This window comes from Heptranchias perlo, chromosome 2, assembly GCF_035084215.1.
Source record: "Heptranchias perlo isolate sHepPer1 chromosome 2, sHepPer1.hap1, whole genome shotgun sequence".
NCBI lineage: Eukaryota > Metazoa > Chordata > Chondrichthyes > Hexanchiformes > Hexanchidae > Heptranchias > Heptranchias perlo.
In genome coordinates this window covers 44,095,788-44,111,033 of record NC_090326.1, presented here as the reverse complement: position 1 = coordinate 44,111,033, position 15,246 = coordinate 44,095,788, and the positions used below count along the sequence as shown (strand labels likewise).

At 40.3% G+C, this 15,246-nt stretch overlaps 1 protein-coding gene across 7 annotated transcripts in view; it reads left to right on the top strand.

The window, feature by feature from the left end:
- trak1a (trafficking protein, kinesin binding 1a) overlaps positions 1-15,246 on the top strand; it is a 264,222-nt gene that overhangs the window by 188,197 nt on the left and 60,779 nt on the right. Inside the window, exon 1 of one of the 7 annotated variants that reach the window (XM_068001813.1) lies at positions 5,393-5,641. The exons of the other annotated variants lie outside the window; for them this stretch is intronic. Within the exon in view, the coding sequence (XP_067857914.1) occupies positions 5,515-5,641 (127 nt within the window). The 5' untranslated portion in view covers positions 5,393-5,514. Of the gene's footprint in view, positions 1-5,392; positions 5,642-15,246 lie in introns of those variants that run through there. 7 annotated transcript variants of the gene reach the window in all.

Genomic DNA, 15,246 nt, shown 5'->3' with positions numbered 1-15,246 from the left:
ACTGCATGCATAATAAGGATTGAGTGCTGCAAAGTTTAAAAAATGCCATAATTTTTACTGTAAATGAGATACATCTATTTTTTGTTACAATTAACCAACAGATTGGTAAACTCTAAATGGTAGACCATTGCTGTTAAACAATGAGATTGTATTGATGGAGCATTATGCAATTTGTTTCCAGTTTATTATTGAATCATCACTATAATATATTGGTTTGCTCTGGAGGGCAAAATACAGAATTATGGAACCTCATTATTTTCATCATGACATGCCTCCTGACATTCTGTCCGGTTCTGATGCAACACTTTCTCGTGTGACATTATCCAGGATATTCAAGAGTAAGGCAGCAAATGTCATATTTCTATTAATCATACAATGGGAAATATTAATGCTGAATCATTTGATCCTGTGGAGAATATGAATATTAATTCTGTCCAAAACAATGTTGTTTTGCATGATTTTGATTTTTAAAAAATGATTTAAAAGTACAGTTGAGGTTACTAGTGTTCTTGCACTATAATGCTTAATCATTGAATAAATCGTGATCCTTAAATATGCATTCTGAAATGAGCTGTCCCAGCTACACAATTGGATGAAACTATAATTTATATATAAGCCCCTAACTATAACACACCAATATACTTTAGCTTATAAAGAGGTTAGTGTAGATGGATGGGAGCTGCCTGTGCTTTGGGTAATTATAAGAGCTCTTATTGCCCCATATGTAGCAAGGATTACGTTATTACCCTCTGATGCCTTAATAAACTGATAAAATGGGATTCATTATTTGGTTTCACATTTCAGTTGTGAATATCCTATGGAACTGTTGGAGCTAAAAGATGTGAAATTCACCTTGTATGTACTCCATTGACAGGTTAACCTATTACAGAGTAGTGAGCATTGTTGGTTAGTGGCTGAGACTAGCCTTCCAGTATTTGGTAGGATACATTGCATTGGCACAAGGAATGAAATGTCTAGATAGCACTTATGGCCCTGCAGGTGCTGGACTGGTAATGAATATCTTCACTTTTGTGATTCCTACTAACGAGGATGACTTAAGTTTTGTTTGTAATGTGTTCATTATGTTTCGTTTCTTGGTGCAGCATTTCATAGTGCTCAATGACAGGCTTGTTCTCTCATTGCATTTCAAAATGTAAAATCTGTTTAGGAAATGAGTGCAACTTGTTTAGGTGGCTTCTGAAATGAAACAAAATATAAAAAGCATTTGAAGTGGTTGACTCATTTGTTAGATCAGATTTCAAAATGAGTACACACTTGGTGCTAGTGCTTGGGTAAGTTGAGAAGCAATGCTAGCGTGTGACTTCCAAATGGCAAACTTTGCATTGTTCATAGACGCTTCTCAAATTGGCAAGAACCCTGCCATTGACCAGTACTTCCAGCTTTGAATGGATAGTTGCTCCAGGTAAGTATTCTAATACAGGTTCAACTCATGATTTATTTATTTATGGGTTTGGCTGTGATCTTTGTGACTGGTGGTGCAAGGAATACTATGCAGTTGTAGTTGGGTGTCTATCAATTATGTATTATGATCATAAAAATATCACGAATAGGTGATTGGGGCACCAGTGTGGTGCAATGTGTAGAGAGTTTGTTCACTGTCACTCTCACCACTGAGCTCCTGATCACAAATGTGTTGCTGGGGGAAAATGTGTCAAGTGAAGGCCATGTACATCTTGACAGAGGAAAAGAAAATTGACCGGAATTCTCACTGGCCTGTTCACCTGCTGGCATCCACCTCAAAGTGGCATTGCCTGAGAGCAGCTTGCTCACTCGCACACTTAGAATCAACCGTAAACAGATGGAGTCTTGCACTGATATTTTTAAACAATAAAATGTAACAGCCTTTATCCCAAGAAAGATGAGTCACAAGGTTGTAATTCAGTCATGCCTTTGTTGGCTCTAAATATATATGGTTCAATTCAAATTAGGACATTACTTTCAAATGCATCCCTGAGTAATGGCAAGTTTTGTGCCTTTTGCTTTAGCCACTGAGTCACTCATGTGTTATACTTTTACACAGATGCCAATGGACTTTTTCCTTGAAACTGTAATGTAAAATATTGTATTCTGAGGATTGAAGCAGCATTTCTGTGGTATGTTTCTAGTTTAAATGTTTTGGATTTTGTTTTAAGCTCGCTAATTCTAGTTTGATCAGACATTTCCAGGAGTTCAGCAGATATTAGATGATGGAAACAAACATATCATCTTGAGGTCTCTTTCTGATCATTTAGTATAATGAAAATATATTATCACAGTGAATTAACTGTGTCCAATCCCCTGTTAGGATGAAACTAAATGTAAATGGCCATAATGGAATTATTTTGAAAATAGGACTGTATTTTGTTTTATTTTGTAGCTTCCAGGGTTTCTTGCGTCAGGACCTTGTTAAAATCAAACTGTCTCATATTTCTATTACAGCCAGGTTTTATGTTTTCTCTCTCGCTATTACCTATAAAATAAAATTTTTTTTGTGCCTGTGGTCTCCATGACTGAGCTTTCTGATTGGCTCAGAGTAGGCTCATGTCCCCATTTACTGAGTGGTTGTTTTTCACTGCAGAAATACTAAACCAATTGGTTCACGGTTACTGCAAAAATATTCCCTTTCAAGCTACCATTATAATCTGCTTAAATCGGTGCAACCGCCCACCAAACCTGCAAAGTTGGAACGTGCTTCTAACATCTGTGAGCACGTTCCAGTGCTGCCCAATACTATCAACCTGCATACCCCACACCCTCCCTCAGCACTTGGCCACTACTTGCTCCCTACTCTACCTCCAGCCCACCCTCCCATACTTTCCACTATCTTGCAGGCCTTGGCCCTAGTTCAAACCAACTATTCCACTCAGTCTCATGCCTCTACTTCTTGGCCTACCAGCAGCACTTTTAATATCAGAAGTACTGCCTTGAAAAGCTTACTGAATCTGACAGTGTGAGAGAACTGAATTCACATACTCAGTTAATGCTGAAGCACACTTGAGTTCATGACTATATTTGTCTCTACTGATTGCTTGACCGCTAAGCTGTGGAATGTGTGCGCTGGCTGGGGAAAATGAGACTCTAATATTAGGGAAAATACTTTTGTTGAAGTTTGCACCAACTGTAATTTAACCATGCTTAATTGGAAAGCAAATTTAGTATTTGATCAAACTAATTTCTTCTTGTAAAAAGAACACTGAATGTTTACGGCCCAGTTGAAAAATTAAGTTCTGCAGCGTTGAACTATGTTTTCGATGTATTTCCGTGTTCAAACCAGTTGAAAATGCATATTGGAGTACTTTATTTTTATTCGTTCATGGGATGTGGGCATCACTGGCAAGGCCAGCATTTATTGCCCATCCCTAATTGCCCTTGAGAAGGTGGTGGTGAGCCGCCTATTTGAACCGCTGCAGTCCGTGTGGTGAAGGTTCTCCCACAGTGCTGTTAGGAAGGGAGTTCCAGGATTTTGACCCAGCGACGATGAAGAAACGGCGATATATTTCCAAGTTGGGATGGTGTGTGACTTGGAGGGGAACGTGCAGGTGGTGTTGTTCCCATGTGCCTGCTGCCCTTGTCCTTTCAGGTGGTAGAGGTCGCGGGTTTGGGAGGTGCTGTCGAAGAAGCCTTGGCGAGTTGTTGCAGTCCATCCTGTGGATGGTACACGCTGCAGCCGCGCACTCATCCAGGCAAGTGGAAAGTATTCCATCACACTCCTGACTTGTGCCTTGTAGATGGTGGAAAGGCTTTGGGGAGTCAGGAGGTGAGTCACTCGCCGCAGAATACCCAGCCTCTGACCAGTTCGTGTAGCCACAGTATTTATATGGCTGGTCCAGTTAAGTTTCTGGTAAATGGTGACCCCCAGGATGTTGATGGTGGGGGATTCGGCGATGGTAATGCCATTGAATGTCAAGGGGTGGTGGTTAGACACACTCTCTTGTTGGAGATGGTCATTGCCTGGCACTAGTCTGGCGCGAATGTTACTTGCTACTTATCAGCCCAAGCCTGGATGTTGTCCAGGTCTTGATGCATGCAGGCACAGATTGCTTCATTATGAGGGGTTGTGAATGGAACTGAACACTGCAATTATCAGCGAACATCCCCATTTCTGACCTTATGATGGAGGGAAGGTCATTGATGAAGCAGCTGAAGATGGTTGGGCCAAGGACACTGCCCGAAGGAACTCCTGTATTTCTTTAAAAGGCTTTGTACCCCTATTTATATAACAACTACTTCAATTGGAAACTATTGTATTATGAGCTGATTTCCTTGTAACTGAATCTGTCCAGCTTTTACTTCAGGGCAGGATTGGCAACGATAGATGACTGGATATGTGCAAGATTTGTGCTTGCACAGTTAGATCAATGTCCTATTTGCAAGTTTGCCAGTCTGGCCAGTTGGGAAAATTTGTATAGACCAGCAGTGTCAGAAGTTCATTGGCTTTTGTGAGTGGTCTGAGAGCTCAGCGCATCTCAGACAAGACCCAAAATGTTGGACGTAACCAATGCGCTGGTGACCGCAAAAAATAAGCAGTTGGGGGCATCCCGGGGAACCCTCCCTCAACACCCCGGAGAGTCTTCAACCTCCCAAAAGCACTTGTATTACGCTTACTTTGAAGGGCTACCTCTGATATAAAGTAAATTGCTATAAAGTGACTCAGTCAGTCATGTGTGTGGTTGTATCATTGTATGAGTGCTTTTCCACAGAGTGACTGGTAAAATTGGCTGATTTTTCCACCAAGGCTGCACTTGTACACTTACTGCCAACTAGCTGGAGCAGTATTGACGGAGACCAATAATTTATCTGCTTACAGAATTTACTGCAGCAATTACTATCGGTGATGTACTTATGACATCAAAGGCAATTATGTTCACACACTGAATGAATTTACTAACATTAAATCATCCTATATGACAGTTTAAGGAAATAATATCCCCCTTCATATTTATTTTAATTATTGCAGTTAATCACAAAATCTTCAAACCAAAATTCCTTTTGTCACTATCTAGACAGGTCATTAAACGGGCAACAAAATATAATTAATACCATTCTCTTTTCAGGGTGGGTCCTGTCCTGTTTGCAGCACCTCGGAAGGTTTCTATGGCATGTGGAAGGTGCCATTTTATCTTTAACCATAGGGGTGATATTTTATGAATTTCAAATTATGGATTACGTTCAACAGGATCAAATGGCATTTTGAAAAAAATACATCTAGATTTGGAACATTTGGTTTTTGTTCAAGATTGTATTAATCTAAGTTCGGTTTCTAAAGATATATTACATCTGTAATTTCAGATGAATAGCTTCCCCCAGTCTTTCTGAACAGTGGATTAACCACACCTGTCCTGTAACTAGCAAAGGCACCCAGCAGTTTAGAGGTTTCAGTATCCGAAGATGGTATTCGTGTTGTGTGAGGAAAATGCTTCGGTCTACTGGGCACTAATTTCTCAAGAGTGCAGGGGATGGCATCAGTTTCTGGGCAGTGCAGTCTGCCCTGTTAGCTTGCGTTAGAGTCTGACCATGTCTGTAGAACTGAAAACCTCTCCTGAGGAAAGCATTGAGAGTGACAGATATCCTGAGAATGAACTAAACGGTAGCAGCAGCCTCTGTAGTTATGAGAACGAACAATGGCTTCTGTTGGAGGAAGGTATCATTTTATGTTCTTTATTTTGCTTATTTGATATAACAACTTTCTGCTTTTGATAACTCAAATTTCATTTGATACTTAGCATTTCACAATTGGACGAAGAGAGATTGTTTATAGCAGCAGATTGTACATTTTTTTCTGTTTTGGGGGATTTATTTTTAGTCATGAATATTTTCTAATGTATCTAGCCAACTTCTTTCTTCACCAGCACCACCCCCCCACCAAAAAAAAACTCAATTTCTGATACAAATCATAAGCTTTGATTATAGTGTTCATGTCTCACTGATGTGCTGCATATACATTAATACTTATTTTTAGGGTGCACTAATAAAATAATGCTATTCAAATTCAGAACTGCCTTTTACCTAACCAGTTGAAAACGGATATATTGAGGTGATACATGTTCGAACACACGCTGCCGCAGTGCTTACCAGCGAAAGTTCTGCATGGCTTTACCGAGATAAATATTTCAGGAGCAGATCACAGCGATAATATTAAAGGGGTGATTTTGGCCATATACTTTTTTAAAATAAGAAATAATGTGATGGGTTGTGCAGCCCACCAATCATTATCGGGCTTTTAACGAAAAGGTGTTTGCCGAAGTGGATGCAGTTGTCTGCTTTGGGTTGTGAACCTTCATCAGTGGCACTTCGTGGAACAGTTTTTGGAGTAGGCTGTGCAAAATTCTGTGGTTAGAACGTGCAACTAAGGTCTAGATAAGCAATTATAATTTTGATAAAATTAAGTACCTAAGCTTTTTATGACCTGATTAGATATACAGAATTTTAATGTAAAAATGATTTTTAAACAAATCACCAAATAATTTTGCAGCCATTAACTTTTTATATTGGAATTTGAGGTGTGCCATTGAACAATTAGTAATTCTGGTGTGGAAAAAAATATTTTTTTTAAAAATAGCTTAATTTTGATGTATTCTGTTTCAAGTGAATAATAGTTAGGGAGTGAGAACATTTCGATGAGCATGGATTTCCCTACATTCTGTTTATGCCCAGTGAATGTATTAATTTCAAAATCTTTACAAAGACATGCCTTAAAGGGGTAGTAACTAAGAAGTTAAGTATTGTGAATGTGCCAGAATGAGCTATGTTGTCTTTGGAGCATATTTATTTCCTAACGATGCTTGTATGATTGGTCTGTTTTCAGGTAGTGAGGATGTTTGTTGTGTGTTCTTCATCTGTTTCCAAGGCTTTGCTACAGGTTGGAAAATACTCAGTGAAAAGTGGGGTGGGACAGATGGAAGATGGGAGGAGTAAAAAGGCCTTTGATCACACTGACTGTAGTGCCTTTTCAAAAAGACAGACAAAATGGAAAAGGAGTGGGAGTGGGGTAGCCATGGTAATAAAGGATGACGTAAAGACAGTAGTGAGAAAGGATCTTGGCTCGGAAGATCAGGAAATAGAATCAGTATGGGTGGAGATAAGAAATAACAAGGGGCAGAAAACACTGGTGGGAGTAGTTTATAGGCCCCCTAACAGTAGTTATACTGTTGTTCAGAGTATTTAGCAAGAACTAAGAGGAGCTTGTAACAAAGGTAATGCAATAATCATGGACTTCAATCTTCATATAGACTGGGCAAATCAAATTGGCAAAAGTAGTTTGGAGGACGAATTCATGGAATGCATTCGAGACAGTTTCCTAGAACAATACGTTGTGGAACCAACCAGGGAACTGGCCAATTTAGATCTTGTGTAATGAGACACGGTTAATTAGTGATCTCATAGAAGGGATCCTCTGGGGAAGAGTGACCATAATATGATAGAGTTTCATTTTGAGTTCGAGAGTGACGTACTTAAGTCCGAAACGAGAGTCTTAAACTTAAAGCCAATTACATAGGTATGAGGGGCGAGTTGGCTAAGGTAGATTGGGAAATTAGATTAAAAGATACGTCAGTAGATAAGCAATGGCGAACATTTAAAGAAATATTTCATAATTTTCAATGAATATACGTTCCATTGAGGAATAAAAACCCTATGGGAGAAGTGATCCATCCGTGGCTGACTAGAGAAGTTAAGGATAGTATGAGATTTAAAAAAGAGGCTTAAAATGTTGCCAAGAGTAGTAAGCCTGAGGATTGGGAGAGTTTTAGAAACCAGCAAAGGATGGCCAAAAAATTGATAGAGGAAGAAAATAGAATAGAATGAGAGTGAACTAGCAAGAAATATAAAAACAGATCAGATTCTAAGAGCTTCTACAAGTATGTAAAAAGGAAGAGATTAGCAGAAATAAACATTGGTCCCTTAGAGGCAGACAGAGGAGAAATTATAATGGCGAGTAAGGAAATGGCAGAGACGTTAAATAAATATTTTGTATCTGTCTTTACGGTAGGAGACACAAAAAAATACCAGAAATAGTGGGGAACCTAGGTTTAATGAGAGTGAGGAACTTAAAGTAGTTAATATTAGAAAAAATACTGGAGAAATTAATGGGACTAAAAGCGGAAAAATCCCCTGGACCTGATGGCCTATATCCTAGGGTTCTAAAAGAGGTGGCTGCAGAGATAGTGGATGCATTGGTTATGGTCTTCCAAAATTCCCTAGATTCTAGGACAGTCCCAGTGGATTGGAAGGTCCAAATGTAACACCGCTACTCAAGAAAGGAGGGAGAGGGAAAATAGGGAACTACAGGCCAGTTGGCCTGACATCCGTAGTCAGGAAAATGCTGGAATCCATTATTAAGGATGTGGTAATGGGGTACTTAGGAATATGATTAGGCAGTCTCAACATGGTTTTATGAAATGTTTGACAAATCTACTGGAGGTTTTTGAAGTTGTAACTCGCAAGGTAGATAAAGGGGAGCCAGTGGATGTAGTATATTTGGATTTTCAAGAGGCATTGGATAAGGTGCCACACAAAAGGTTATTTTTTGGCCTGCATGGGTACGATTAGACGAATGGCAGCCTCCTGTGCCGTAACTTTCTATGATCCTATGATAGACAGGATAATTGGTCATAGAATCATAGAAGTTACAACATGGAAACAGGCCCTTCGGCCCAACATGTCCATGTCGCCCAGTTTATACCACTAAGCTAGTCCCAATAGGGTTGGGGGTATTATTAGCATGTGTAGAGGATTGTCTAACGGACAGTAGAGAGAATAGGAATAAACGGGTCATTCTCAGGTTGACCGGCTGTAACTAGTGGAATGCCACAAGAATCAGTGCTGGGGCCTCAGCTGTTCAAAATCTATATTAATGACTTGGATGAAGGGACCGAATGTAATGTATCCAAGTTTGCTGACGATATACGACTAGGTGGGAGAGTAAGCTGTGAGGAGGATAGAGTCTGCAAAGGGATATGGACAGGTTAAGTGAATGGGCAAGAAGGTGGCAGATGGAGTACAATGTGGGGAAATGTGAGGTTATAGACTTTGGAAGGAAGAATAGAAAAACAAATATTTTTTAAATGGTGAGAAACTATTGAATGTTGGTGTTCAGAGCAATTTGGGTATCCTTGTACACGAAGCACAAAGTTAACATGCAGGTACAGCAAGCAATTGGGAAGGCAAATGGTATGTTGGCCTTTATTGCAATTGAGTTGGAGTACAAGAGTAAAGAAGTCTTGCTGCAACTGTACAGGACTTCGTTGAGACCACGCCTGGAATTCTGAGTACAGTTTTGGTCTCCTTACCTGAGGAAGGATATACTTGCCTAAGAGGCAGTGCAACAAAGGTTCACTAGATTGATTCCTGGAATGAGAGGGTTGTCCTGTGAGGAGAGATTGAGTAGAATGGGCCTATACTCTCCGAAGTTTAGAAGAATGAGAGGTGATCTCATTGAAACATGTAAGATTCTGTTAGGGCTTGATAGGGTAGATGCTGAAAGGCTGGTTCCCCTGGCTGGAGAGTCCAGAACTAGGGGTCGTAATCTCAGGATAAGGGGTCAGCCATTTAGGACTGAGATGAGGAGAAATTTTTTCACTCAAAGGGTGGTGAATCTTTGGAATTTTCTACCCCAGAGAGTTGTGGCTGCTGAGTCATTGAGTATATTCAAGAATGAGATGGATTAATTTTTGTACTCTAAGGGAATCGAGGGATATGGGGATCGGGCGAGAAAGTGGAGTTGAGGTCAAAGATCAGCCATATCTCATTGAATGGTGGAGCAAGCTCCAGAGGCTGTATGTTCTTAAGTGCTTTGGGAAGATCTTCATGGCATATGTCTCCAAAATCTCCTCATAGCATTTGACTCCTGGAATTTAGTTTGGAGAGCGGTACCTGCAACATAAGAAATAGGAACAGGAGTAGGCCACGTGGCCCCTCGAGCCTGCTCCACCATTCAATCAGATCATGGCTGATCTTTGACCTCAACTTCACTTACTTGCTCGATCCCCATAGCCCTTGATTTCCCCTAGAGTCCAGAAATCTGTCTATCTCATCCTTGAATATATTCAACGATTCAGCATCCACAGCCCTCTGGGTTAGAGAATTCCAAAGGTTCACAACCCTGAGTGAAGAAGTTCCTCCTCACCTCAGTCTTAAGTGGCCGATCCCTTATCCTTGCTGTTTCTACTGCTTTTAGAGTAACTCTTCTCATCAAGTGGACACGATATAGATTGCTGAAGGGAGAAAATTGGAATGGGTGCATCTCATTTTATTCCTAATTATACATTTTTCTGCAATCACCGTATTATGCTGAATAGTCAGGGAATCACATAATCTTACAACACAGGAGGCCATTCGGCCCATTGTGCCTGAGCCAGCTTTTTGAGAGCTATCCAATCCATCCCCCTCGCCTAATTTTTCCCCCATATTCCTGCAAACTTTTCCATTTCAAATATATATCCAATTCCCTTTTGAAAGTTACAGTTGAATCTGCTTCCACGACTCTTTCAGGTAATGCATTCCAGATCATAACAACTTGCTGCATAAGTTTTATTTCCTCATCTCTCCCTGGGTTCTTTTACCAGTTACTTGAAATCTGTGTCCTTTGGTTATTGACCCTCCTGCCAGTGGAATCAATTTCTCCCCATCTACTCTTATCAAAACCCCTCATAATTTTGAAACCTCTATTAAATCGCCCCTTAACATTTTCTGCTCTAAGGAGAACAATCCCAGTATCTCTAACCTCTACACATAACAAACGGGTTAAATGATGAGAACGGGTTGCATAGACTAGACTTGTATTCCTTTGAATATAGAAGATTAAGGGATGATCTTAATGAAGTGTTTAAGATGATTGAAGGATTTGATAGGATAGATAGAAACTATTTCCTCTCGTGGGAGAGTCCAGGACAAGGGGGCATAACCTTAAAATTAAAGCCAGGCGGTTCAGGGGTGATGTCACAAAGCACTTCACACATAGGTTGTGGAAATCTGGAACAATCTCCCCCTAAAAAGCTGTTGAGGCTAGGTCAATTGAAAAATTCAAAACTGAGATTGATAGATTTTTGTTAGGCAAGGGTACTAGGGATTACGGAACTAAGGCAGGTAGATAGAGTTAAGATACAGATCAGCCATGATCTAATTGAATGGCATCACAGGCTCAAGGGGCTGAATGACCTACTCCTGTTCCTACGTTCCCATCCCTGGTACCAATCTAGTAAAGTGTTTGATGAGTAAAATGAAGGAAAATTGAAGGAGGCCATTGAAAATTTTCAAGTACATATGCAGTTATAGGGTGGGTCTGTAATGTTTCAGAACACTCTGCAGATATTTGAATTTTGTTAATTCCATGTCAACTCAGGAGGCCAAATCTGAGCTATAGAATATTTGTTTGAGTATTGGTGCAGAAAGGATTTTATGATTTGTCTCAACAATATGGTTTACTGTACCATCATAAACATATCCACCCCTCACATTCCCTGTTGCACCATAATCCCACCACATTCAAAAAGCAGCTCTTAGATTTTTTTTTACCATTCTACAGCTAGGGATTGATATCCAACTTGAAATATAGATACAGAAATAAAATCCCTATGCATTTGATTTGCATGAATAAAACATGGCTTGTATGTGCTTTGGTCATTACTAGCTGAAAAGTTTTTACAGTGGAAGGTATTACAGATGACAATTAATGGAAATTAAGTATAAGAATTATGATGGCTGTTCTTTGACTGCCAGAACATTGAATTCTGTGAATCATACTCTTGACCTTTCTGTTATTAAACACTTCTACTGTATGCAGAGATTGAGTGTACACAGAATATAGTAGTAATTTTTAAAAGGGAATTGGATATATTCTTGAAACGGAAATATTGTAGGGCTGCGGGGAAAGAGCTAATAGGATAGCTCTTTCAAAGAGCAGGCACAATGGGCCGAATGGCGGCCTCCTGTGCTGTAAGATTCTATGATTTTATGAATTATTCAATCTTAGAACATTCAGGGTTGTAACTGCTTAGCGAGGTTGCAGATTTGAAGTGGTACTGTCTAGATTCATGATAAAACTTACTGATAGGTGACGCTAAACTGAAGTGAGTCCAGTCTATATAATTAGGGATTTTCAGATAAGACTCCATTCCAGGTATAGCTAGCTTTAGAAATTGTTTGGATGCAGTCATGTTAGTTGCACTGCAGCAAATGCATGTTTGGTAATCTTGTCGGTTGCTGTAAGATATTTACCATGGCTCTATTTGTTTAAAAACAACAATGTTTTTGATTCTTAAATGTGACGAGTACACCAAATGCAGCCAACTTATATAAGAGCTTAGAAGCTTTTTGCTGAAAATGTGCCAAACTTCTACGCATACTGAAGCAAAATTCTGCTATTCGATACTGGTGCTGGGTAAAAATCCCATTTAGCTGCAGGCTCACGTGATGGCTTGCTTGACACGTACCATGTATTGTGGAGGAGTGCCTTCTGAAACTCCCAGGAAATTGCACTTTGGACTAAGATCCCCTGAGTCAACACTGTTGGAGATAATTTAATTTTTGACAGATGGAAGCTATCAGATTGTAATTTGTGTATGTATGTGTGTGTATGATATATGCACACACCCAATATTATATATGTATGTTTACACATTTGCAAGTTTCTGCTTATAGTATTCTATTATGTTGATTTTTAAAAAGGCAGGAAAAATTATAATCAGTTTTAAAAAAACATTACTGATCTGATTTATTCCACATCAATGTGTAAATGGGATTTATCTGTCAGGTTTTATTTGTTTGCAGTTTTCGGTTTCTGGCATAAGGGCAGAATCTCTCATTTTTATTGTACATAATGATGAAAAATTAAAATCTACAAATGTCGTCAAAGATGGGTGTCCTGTGGCAGTGCGCATTACCATGTAAACAAAGCAGTAAATTACAGTGTAATGTATTTAAGATCCCATGTTGCAGTAGCTATTTTGATGGGTGGTGAATACCAGCATTATGCAATGGATGATATACTATGAGGTTACAAAGAACTTGAAACGAGCAGCTAGGTAGAATAAAACATTAATCTCAAGTCGAATGTTACTCACATTTTTCTTTTGGGACAAAGGATGACTTTCTTTCTCTGTGTTCTAGTTAATCTTTTGCCACTGAAACGGAGCTCACTCAGAACTGGCTGGTAATTCTACCCAAGCTGCCAAATCTGTTACCTTAATAAAATATGAAGGCAGGTACTGCAGTGAGAAAAAAGTGAATAATTAACCAATGTAAAAATTCCTATCAGAAAGCCGTGCAGTTCATTGACAATTCAGTGCTTGGTACTGTGGAATGGTGAGTTGATCTTAGTTATCAACATGTCATTAGGGCACATGGTAAAACAAAACTGCTGTGGTTGACGAGGAATGTACAGAGGCAAATTCAAATGAAACAAAAGGCATTCCACACTTTTAAGGCAATTAGCTCGCAGGAGATCAGGGAAAAGTATTGGAATTAAGGAAGACAAAAACTGCCCATAAGATTAGCCAAGAGAGTATAATGTGGGGAAATGTGAGGTTATTCACTTTGGTAGGAAGAATAGAAAAGCAGAATATTGTTTAAATGGTGAGAAACTATTAAATGTTGGTGTTCAGAGAGATTTGGGTGTCCTCGTACAAGAAACAAAAAGTTAGCATGCAGGTACAGCAAAGAGTTCCTCAGGGCAGTGTCCTAGGCCCAATCATCTTCAGCTGCTTCATCAATAACCTTCCCTCCATCATAAGGTCAGAAATGGGGATGTTTGCTGACGATTGCACAGTGTTCAGTTCCATTCGCAACCCCTCAGATAATGAAGCAGTCCGTGCCCGCATGCAGCAAGACCTGGACAACATCCAGGCTTGGGCTCATAAGTGGCAAGTAACATTCGTGCCAGGCAATGACCACCTCCCCTTGACATTCAACGGCATTACCATCGCCAAATCCCCCACAATCTACATCCTGGGGGTCACCGCTGACCAGAAACTTAACTGGACCAGCCACATAAATACAGTGGCTACAAGAGCAGGTCAGAGGCTGGGTATTCTGCAGCAAGTGACTCACCTCCTGACTCCCCAAAGCCTTTTCACCATCGACAAGGCACAAGTCAGGAGTGTGATGGAATACTCTCCACTTGCCTGGATGAGTGCAGCTCCAACAACACTCAAGAAGCTTGACACCATCCAGGACAAAGCAGCCCGCTTGATTGGCACCCCATCCACCACCCTAAATGTTCACTCCCTCCACCACTGGTGCACAGTGGCTAGAGTGTGTACCATCCACGGGATGCACTGCAGCAACTCGCCAAGGCTTCTTCGACAGCACCTCCCAAACCTACGACCTCTACCACCTAGAAGGACAAGGGCAGCAGGCACATGGGAACAACACCACCTGCACATTCCCCCTCCAAGTCACACACCATCCCAACTTGGAAATATATCGCCGTTTCTTCATCGTAGCTGGGTCAAAATCCTGGAACTCCCTTCCTAACAGCACTGTGGGAGAACCGGCACCACACGGACTACAGCGGTTCAAGAAGGCTTTTCAAGGGCAATTAGGGATGGGCAATAAATGCTGGCTTTGCCAGCGATGCCCACATCCCATGAAAAAAAATTTTTAAAAAGGAATTAGGAAGGCAAATGGCATGTTGGCCTTTATTGCAAGGGGGTTGGATTACAAGAGTAAGGATGTCTTACTACAATTGTACAGGGCTTTGGTGAGACCTCACCTGGAGTACTGTGTACAGTTTTGGTCTCCTTATTTAAGGAAGGATATACTTGCCTTGGAGTTTGGTGCAACAAAAGTTCACTAGATTGATTCCTGGGATGAGAGGGTTGTCCTATGAGGAGAGGTTAAGTGGAATCAGCCTATACTCTCGAGTTTAGAAGAATGAGCAAATAAAGTGACATCTTAGAACAGAAAAACAATGTATTTACCTTACGCTATGGCTATTGCCATTAGTACAGACTTTGACGTCAGCATTATAAGGTAAATGAGGTAGCAGTTCTTCCTCCAGAGATCCACTTGATTGCATCACTTTCTTGAGTGCCTTTTTGGAGGCACCGTGTCAAACAGCAATATAAGTGCCACTGCTATTGTTGCTGGCCACAGATAGGATATGCAGTTAACCTGGCTGTGGACTGAAGTACCAGCGAACTTCTGTGGAGCCATAACACAGAAAGAGTCCAAGCTTTTAGGAGAGAAGAGGGAGAAAATTGAAAATGAGAAACAAACAAGACTTTAGTTTCATTTTAGAAGTTTTACTGA